At 50.6% G+C, this 9101-nt stretch overlaps 2 protein-coding genes across 2 annotated transcripts; both read left to right on the forward strand.

Annotated features, from left to right (window-relative positions):
- The first annotated feature begins 2033 nt into the window (after nucleotides 1–2033).
- On the forward strand, nucleotides 2034–5795 carry LOC108675402 (phospholysine phosphohistidine inorganic pyrophosphate phosphatase). Its single transcript, XM_018163409.2, has 5 exons — nucleotides 2034–2889; nucleotides 3431–3623; nucleotides 4234–4388; nucleotides 4608–4764; nucleotides 5252–5795. The coding sequence occupies exons 1-5, from the start codon at nucleotides 2792–2794 to the stop codon at nucleotides 5438–5440; spliced, it is 792 nt and encodes a 263-aa protein (XP_018018898.1). The 5' UTR covers nucleotides 2034–2791; the 3' UTR covers nucleotides 5441–5795.
- A 1014-nt stretch (nucleotides 5796–6809) lies between these two features.
- Nucleotides 6810–8682, forward strand: LOC108675400 (the record flags this gene model as incomplete). The annotated part of the gene is given in 2 exon segments (XM_018163408.2): nucleotides 6810–7928; nucleotides 8498–8682. Coding segments are annotated over 2 exon segments (626 nt in total), but the record flags the coding sequence as incomplete, so codon positions are not given.
- Nucleotides 8683–9101: the final 419 nt, after the last annotated feature.

Raw genomic sequence — 9101 nt, forward strand, 5'->3', positions numbered from 1 at the left:
AAACTATTTTACATGCTGCAAATTACAATTTAAATGAATGTGATATAAATAAACTATTTTAAGAGTTGTATTCTGATTTTAATTCTTTGCCATTTAAACGGCTAAGGACACGTGAGCATTGAACAAGCTTGTCTCTGACTTTGACTAGCGAGTATAAATAAGGCAAAGGTTAAAATGAAGTAACACAGCCGCCTCGACGTTTAATATCCGTCCTGATGATTGAGCTCTAAATGCTCGACCGTATCCTGACCGAGAACAGTGATAGGTAAACTATGAGAGTTTGCACTTTATTCAACGTAGAACTAATATATATATTGTAGAACTAATATTAAACCCAGGCGCGCTGACAAGCTCGTATGGAGCAGCGCTGCCTGGCGTCTGACGGCAAGAAAAAAAAAAAACTAGTATGCGAACTCGGGGTGTTAGTCAATACCCAAGTGATATTTGGTGAGAACATAGCAGCAATGAGCGCTAGAGGCAGGCGTTAGAGGGGCTAGATATGGCGGGTGATAATGTGGACGTGACGTCATGCAAAAGTGCAGGCGCTGACCCACTCTTTGATGACACACATTCTGGTGACCAAATCTCTTGTTGCAGTGACGCTGCTGGGTGGCGTCGTCTTCCTCATCTTCGCGCTCTCCGCCCTCATCATGGGACCCTGAGTGCCCCCTCAATCTTGTCCCTCTTCCTCCTGCCCCCCCCTTCCTATTAGTCCTTCCCTGCCCCCTTCCTGCCCCACTCCCTGCCCCCTCTCTTCTCTTCCCCGCTGCTCTCCCTCACGTCATTCAGCGTGTGCCTCGTGCTGGGCTGACGGGGGTTAGGGGAAGGGGAGGGGGCTGGTGCCCCGTCTGGGTACGTGTTGGAACTTGGCACGTGCCCACGTGTCTTCAACTGTCTATGACGTGCTCGTGCCCTCGTAACGGGGGTTAGGGGAAGGGGAGGGGGCTGGTGCCCCGTCTGGGTACGTGTTGGAACTTGGCACGTGCCCACGTGTCTTCAACTGTCTATGACGTGCCCGTGCCCTCGTACGTGCCCAGGGCCGGTAACGTACCCAAGCTTTCCCCAACCCCACCTGCCAAATGAATGGGGGGTTAACGTTGGGGTGTTAGGAGAGACGTAGCAAATTATTTATGTATATAATAAGTGTCTGGTGTAATGTTATTGTTACCTGAATGTTGTTACAGTGCTATTCTTACCTGAGGTCACCTCACGCCATCCCCTGTTTGCTGACTCCCCAGAGATACTCGCAGCCCCTCCTCCCCCTGTCTCTTATACACATCTAGATGTGTATAAGAGACAGGCGTGTAGTGGTGTAACGTAATGTAACAAATGTACTCTTAGCCACGTAGGAAGCACGCGTTAGACCTGCCATGTCTGCGCTGTTCTTGACAGTTTTCTCTTATCGACAGCCATGTTTGGATACGTGATCACGGTGATCCCACGTATCTACGTGTTCTACGTGTCCACGTTGCTGTTCGCGGTGTTCGGGCTGAAGATGCTCAAGGAGGGCTGGGGGATGGGCGAGGAGGAGGGGCGGGAGGAGCTCGAGGAGGTCCAGTCACAGATACGCAAGCGCGACGACAACGTCAGTATATATTGTGAAATATATACCGTATTGTATGTATATATATATGTATATATATCACATATACTGTATTGTATATGTGAAATATTTATAATAATTGAGTATGATATAATATTATGTTCTTATATTTGATCTAATGTATGATACTTACAGATGATCTAATAAATAGAAGGCGAGGCCGCCGTTAACGCGTCTCGTCTGGTATTGAATGCAATAATGCACCTGTAGGGGAGTGGTTAATATGTTGGCTTAATGTTAGTGCTGCATGATGTAGTGCTGCATGATGTAGTGCTGCATGATGTAGTGCTGCATGATGTAGTGCTGCATGATGTAGTGNTGCTACAATTCTGCTGTGCTTAACCGCCCGGCCTCCTTGCCGATTCTGACCAGAAACTGGCGCACAAAGCTGGGATCGAACCCGCGCCTCTCTGCTCCAATCTTGGTACTCTGAACTTTAACCACTGGGCCACCCTGTGCCCTTATCCCCCATCATAGAGTTAGACTTGAATTATATATTGTATAACGCATTACAAAATCGTGCAAAAAATGTCAAGGCCATCAGCAGAATGGCGACTACAATAGAGTACAATGGCACCTTAGGCGGCCATGGTGCCGTTCACGATTGTTTTTAAAATGCAAGCGAACGAATTTATGCTATAAAAATGAAAATCTTTAGCGAATTTCTGACTATTCCCTAGAACTGTATTTTTTGTTGCTCATACAAAGCCTCTCTTTCGGCAGCATCGCCTCCTTCATAACATCCTTGCACTCTATAGCTACAGTGATGTTGAAGGATGTGTGATGCCTCAGTCACCACTCACGCACATACTACCACACATAAGTGATCGCTAAAAAAATCGCAAAAAATGATTGGGAATACGATTAGATATTTATTGTTGCCGAGGAATTGAATGCAATTAAGAGAAATAGTGTTGAAACTTCTGCGAAACTAACAGCGGTTATAAACAAAATGAAGGAGTGATCAACGGTGAACAAGAAGTAGAACGGTGACTATCTCAGCGCGATCAAGATGAAACGACAGGGGTAAAATGTAACCGGTACATTAATTTGAAGCTATTCTTGCACATTGGATATTGATCGAGTTGATATTAATGAAGATCCTACATTAGGCGTTCATTAATAATGTTTTAACATTAGGCTAGTAATAACTATACAATTTTCAGCATTACGTTAGTAATAACCAAGATGTTCAGCGGCGTTAGGGGTCTGATGCTGGACGTGACAGGCGTGCTATACGAGTCAGGAGGGTGCGCTGTGCCCGGGGGCCCCGCTGCTCTCCAGAGGTGAGTTATTATTTATATTCAAATACTTGACTTTAATTAGTTGTCTTTAATTAGATATCTTAAACTATTTACCTCAAATTATTAATCATGTACTCGTTATCTTAAATAGCTGCTAAACTAGACGTTGCGAGGGAAGAAAGTTCCAGAATTCAATTATTTTTAATATTGATTCTAATTTCCACAACTAATTGGTTTTAATAAGAGGAAGGCCGTCCAAACCAAAATAGACTTCCCATTCGGGCACTGAAGCTTTTTATTACTTAAATAATAAATTAATCAGCCAAATTAAAAAATAAAATGAAATATTTATCTCGCACTCCCCTCCCGCGTTTTGAAGCCTTGAGATACCCATTAAAAATATATTCTCAGGTCCCGGTAATATCCTAATACGGCAGGTATTCTGAACACAAGCTCCTGTATATTGCGGCGTTGAGACACACAAACTAACTTACTAAATACTCGTGTACAATGCATTAACATGAACTATGTTACAGCGCGAGTCAAATAGTCAAGTTATGACTGCAAAAATCTGACATAACAGGCTGAGGGAGCGTGGCTACAAAGTGGTGCTCGTGAGCAACGAAAGCACGCAACCCACGTCGGTGCTCGTGGATAAGTTACGAGGGCTGGGATACTCGTATCTTACAGTGGATGACGTCATCACGCCCGTACCTGCTGTCATCGACGTGATCAGACAGCGCAGCCTCAACCCTCACCTACTCGTACACGAGCAGGCGAGGCACTGAAGGGGTGGTCGCTCTTGGCCTCTGGCTTGCCCTTAAGGTGCTTATACACGGGGCTATTAGTTGCTTCTACTAGGCGAGGCAACTAAAATTTGTGATGCTTGAAGTGTTCAGAGGCAACTAGCTGGTTCATTACAGGCAGAACAACTCGAGTTGTTTTAAAGCAGCCTATTGCGCTCAGTAGCGGCTCGGCCGTCATACGGAGCCTAGTTGCGTCACTCTCTCTCTCGCTCACTGCTGTCGTGCTCTCGCACGCCTCCACCGTGTACACCCTTACTCGACAACTCCAAACGTCGCACTGACGCGGGGGCAGTGTACCGAAAACACTATACTCGTGTATAGGCTCTCAGCCTGCTTCTGTAGTAGACGCAACCAATATACGCACCTAATAGCCCCGTGTATAAGCACCTTATTCCACGCATCACGCATGTAGCGCCGGTCTTTGTTTTGCATTGAAAATACCAAGGCAACTAAACGCTGAACTGCTTGCTTTGTTTGTGCCTGTTGTTATGATATATCTAACATGGGAAAAGAAAGGGGTGCATGAAACTGATATAAAATCTAATTTACTTGTGAACTTCATGGCTCTGTGGCCGCGCAGGTGGTGCAGGAGTTCGACTGCGTGCTGCAGGAGGCGCCTGCCACCTGCGTCGTTGTAGGAGACGCAGAGGATAACTTCTCCTACGCTCGCCTCAACGCGGCCTTCTCCTGCCTCCTGAACATGCCGCACCCTACGCTCTTCTCCCTGGGGCGGGGGTAGGGAGCGTGGTAGGGGAACTGGTGGAGGGCGTTGTAGGGGTGCTGAGCCCGGGTGCAGGTGGGGGCCTTTGTAAGGGGAATTGTTGGGGCTTTGTAGGGGGAGCTTGGGGGAGGGCTTTATAGGGGACTGGTGGTGTGCAATCTAGGATGCCTTAATCTATATAGGATCACAATTAGCATTTTTATTTTTAACATCGTTCAACAATGTGCACGCAGAATGTACTACCGCCATGGCGCCGCCCTGCGTCTGGACGTGGGTGCCTTCACGGCCGCGTTAGAGGCGGCCACCGGCGTCACGGCCGAGATTATTGGCAAGCCCAGCAGCCTTTACTTCCACTCCGCCCTAAAGAGGCTTGGTCTGCAGCCCAGCCAGGTGAGGGCTTGTCTGCAGCTCGGCCNCCAAGTTAGGGCTTGTCTGCAGCCCAGCCAAGTTAGGGCTTGTCTGCAGCCCAGCCAAGTTAGGGCTTGGTCTGCAGCCCAGCCAAGTTAGGGCTTGTCTGCAGCCCAGCCAAGTTGGGGCTTGTCTGCTGCTCGGCCTGGTGATGACATTGACAGATAGGGCTACGTTAAATGCTCACTTCCCACAATTTCCCAATACTTATAAGAAGTGATGAGAGACCGCAGACCGGTCGTCAGTTATGCCATCTCACACGTAATTTTATTTTGTAATGGAACGTTTGTTGTTTAGAGAAGTTTGCGCTGGAATAAACAGCTTAGTCGTTTTCTATGAAATATTTCATAGAAAACGAATTCATAGAAAACGGACAAGATCCTTGTAGTGCTATAACTAAGTTATTGTTGAAGGAAATTAAAAACTGAACTCCAGGATGCCATGGACCTGACGCTCGTGACCTGCGCAGGTGGTGATGGTGGGCGACGACCTGCAGGGTGACGTGGTGGGTGCCCGCGAGGTGGGCTGTCGGGCGGTGCTCGTGCAGACCGGCAAGTATCGCGCCGAGTGGGCGACCCACCCAGCGCCCACCTTCGTCGCCCGCGACCTCGCCCACGCCGTCGCCCGCGTCTTGGAGGATGCTGGCGACGGGTATTGACGCCCCTCAAATGTAATTATTTACCGGCGCCCTGGGCATCTTATTGGAGGGCATCAGCATATCTAATTGGGATATGGCGGCCATCTTGGATAGTTGCAAGTTGGTTCCCCGCTTACCTAATTAGAATCTGGCAACGTTTGGATGATATTTCGACAGAAGTCTTCCCTCCTCCCAAATTTTCCTTCTTCCCCTGGCGACGTTTGGATGAACCCTCTTCCCCGACGTTCGTACAATGGCAAAAATTTGCGTTTATATAAAAATTTCTGTAATCTTATTCTTTGAATATTGTATTAAGTTGCTTTATTTGCATGTTCAGTGCCGTAGCATCAATATTATCACAAAAAATAAACAAAAATATCAAGAAATATTTTTATTTACCTTCTTCCACTTGTTCTCGCTGGAAGAAGTGTTGCTGCTTCCCGTGACTGGCAACGTCCAGCTGTCTGACAATGTTCAGCTGTCTGGCAACGTCCGGCTGTCTGGCAACGTCCGGCTGTCTGGCAACGTCCAGCTTCCTGGCAACGTCCAGCTGTCTGGCAACGTCCAGCTGTCTGGCAACGTCTAGCTGTCTGGCAACGTCCAGCTGTCTGGCAACGTCCAGCTTCCTGGCAGCGTCCAGCTGTCTGGCAACGTCCAGCTGTCTGGCAACGTCCAGCTGTCTGGCAACGTCTGGCGTAGGATGGACGCCACGTAGGAGAGACGCCGCGTAGGAGAGACGCTACGTAGGATGGACGCCACGTAGGATGGACGCCACGTAGGAGAGACGCCACGTAGGAGGGACGCCACGTAGGAGGGACGTCGCGTAGGAGGCACGCCACGTAGGAGAGACGCCGCGTAGGATGGATACCACACGTAGGAGAGACGCCGCGTAGGAGGGACGCCACGTGGGAGAGACGCCGCGTAGGATGGACGCCACGTAGGATGGACGCCACGTAGGATGGACGCCGCGTAGGATGGACGCCACGTAGGAGAGACGCCGCGTAGGATGGACGCCACGTAGGATGGACACCGCGTAGGATGGATACCGCGTAGGATGGACGTCGCGTAGGATGGACGCCACGTAGGATGGACACCGCGTAGGATGGACGCCGCGTAGTATGGACGCCACGTAGGAGAGATGCCGCGTAGGATGGACGCCACGTAGGAGAGACGCCGCGTAGGATGGACGCCACGTAGGAGAGACGCCGCGTAGGATGGACGCCACGTAGGAGAGACGCCGCGTAGGATGGACGCCACGTAGGATGGACACCGCGTAGGATGGACGCCGGGTAGGATGGACGCCACGTAGGATGGACACCGCGTAGGATGGACACCGCGTAGGATGGACGCCGCGTAGGATGGACGCCAGCCGCGTAGGAGGGACGCCGCGTAAGAGGACGCGGCGCAGGAGGGAGCTGCGTAAAAGGGACGCCGCGTACGTAGGACGCTGAGTATGAGAGACGCGTAGTGAACATTCCTACATATCATACGCGTAGGAGAGAGTTGCGTCTGGTCGAGTCATTCATTGTTCGGTGATACTCGTGGCCGGCGCTTCATTCATGCGGTGAATGGCGGCGATTGTGCAGGATGAAAGCCATGCGGTCGACGGCAGGGAAACGCGGAGATTTGTCCCAGCTCATTTTAGGCCTCCGTTTATCGGACCTATATAAGTCATGGGTAATTTTTACTCACTCATTTCATCCAACGGGTTCCCAGGACGCGATTGTCTCGGCCCACAAACTCTAGTCTGGCTTTCTGATTCAAAAATAAACTCCATCTCCACACGAGAACACAAGTTGTGTACGCACGAAGACCACAAAGTTGCACCACACGAGCGTACGGAGCAAGCAAGTGTTATAGCGTCTGTGTGCCGCAATCGAGAATTAGTTCAGCAATATTATTAATGTAAAATCGACTTTATGAAGCTGTTACTAGTAAAAGTCTAGTTAGAATAGGCTAAAGTTGTATCAACAAATGTTTTCTTGATTCAACGCGACCCAACAACAGGTATTTTTGGTGAACAAAACTTTGCCAGAGCCAAATTTGGAGATCAGGCTCCAGCGCCGAGATGTTGCCGTTTGTCGCGGCTGCCGTGATGGCAGTTTGTTGTCAGGTGCCTGCGACACAAGCACAGCGTTTGTCGTCAAACGGCCTGCGAACAAACATCTCTCTGCCCAAAACTTCATCCATGTTATACCAAACAGACAGTCTGTTTACAAACAGTCTGCATGAGGACGATCTGTCACCACACGACTGGATAGCAGACAGTCTGCATGAGGAAGGTCTATCACCACACGATTGGACAGCAGACAGTCCCGGAAGACAGGGTCCTGGGACATCCCTGCAACCCGTCGTCCCCAGTCTGTCAAAGAACAGTTCCGACACGTCCCCGCGACCCGTGGCCCCGTACCAGGACCCCGAGTGGTTACGGGAGGAGCCGTGGAGCGGCGGGGCGGCCAAGTACAGACGGCGCCGCTTCCTCATCTTTCCATCGGGCTCCACCCTCACCGTGAGTACCGGGGACGTGTTGCCAGTCAGGTGCTACCAGGGACGTGTTGCCGGGCAGGTGTTGCCAGGGACGTGTTGCCAGGCAGGTGTTACCAGGGACGTGTTGCCGGGCAGGTGTTACCAGGGACGTGTTGCCGGGCAGGTGTTACCAGGGACGTGTTACCAGGGACGTGTTGCCAGGCAGGTGTTACCAGGGACGTGTTACCAGGGACGTGTTACCAGGGACCTGTTGCCAGGCAGGCGTTACCAGGCAGGTGTTACCAGGGACGTGTTACCAGTGCAAGCAAGGTCGTATCATCGGTGCAGGCAAGGACGTGTGCGACGATGTTTAGCCTCAGTCTGACGAGTTTGATATGTAAGGTAACCGGAAGTGATCAAAGTATATCATGCTCTCTTTTCCGCCCACACTCCGCTCGTGCATTCTCAGGTCACGCCTGTCTCCGTCCGCCCTGGTGGGCGACCCACATTCCCCTCGTACCTTTAAATGTGATCAATATTCCCCTCGTGTCTTCGTATGTGACCTAAATTTTTCTCGCCCCACATACCCACACTCCCCTCATACCCCTGCAGGTGACGCTGCTCTTCGGTCTGCCCGTACGGGGTATCGGATCGAGCAGCTCGCTGACGCTGCAACACGACCTCGTCTTCAACCTGCCCACCTCCGTCCCCAACTTCAACCTCTTCCTCGGCCGCAACTCCCACGGCTGGCACGACAGGATCGATTTCTTCGAAAAATTCGAAACTTTTCTGGACGGGTGAGTACCGTGAAAGCTACCACGGCTGGTGTCTCTACCGTAAGAACTACAGCGGCGGGTGAGTCTCTACCATGAGAACTACCACGGCGGGTGAGTCTCTACCGTGAGAACTAGCACGGCGTGTGAGTCTTTGCCGTGAGAACTACCACGGCGTGTGAGTCTTTGCCGTGAGAACTACCACGGCGGGTGAGTCTCTACCGTAAGAACTACCACGGCGGGTGAGTCTCTACATCCAAAGCCTTGCTTTGGATGTAGAGACTTTGGATGTCCCCACATCCAAATGGATGTAGGAATGCATTGGATGTCCCCACATCCAAAGCATTCATGTGGCTGATTGTACGCTTCTGCACCACTAACAGCATTGCCGGAAGCAGCAGCAAGAGGCAGCAACAATATTGTGGATCAGCGGGCCCTACTGA

The sequence above is a fragment of the Hyalella azteca genome, unplaced genomic scaffold (genome assembly GCF_000764305.2).
Source record: "Hyalella azteca isolate HAZT.00-mixed unplaced genomic scaffold, Hazt_2.0.2 contig9666, whole genome shotgun sequence".
In the NCBI taxonomy this organism is placed as follows: domain Eukaryota; kingdom Metazoa; phylum Arthropoda; class Malacostraca; order Amphipoda; family Hyalellidae; genus Hyalella; species Hyalella azteca.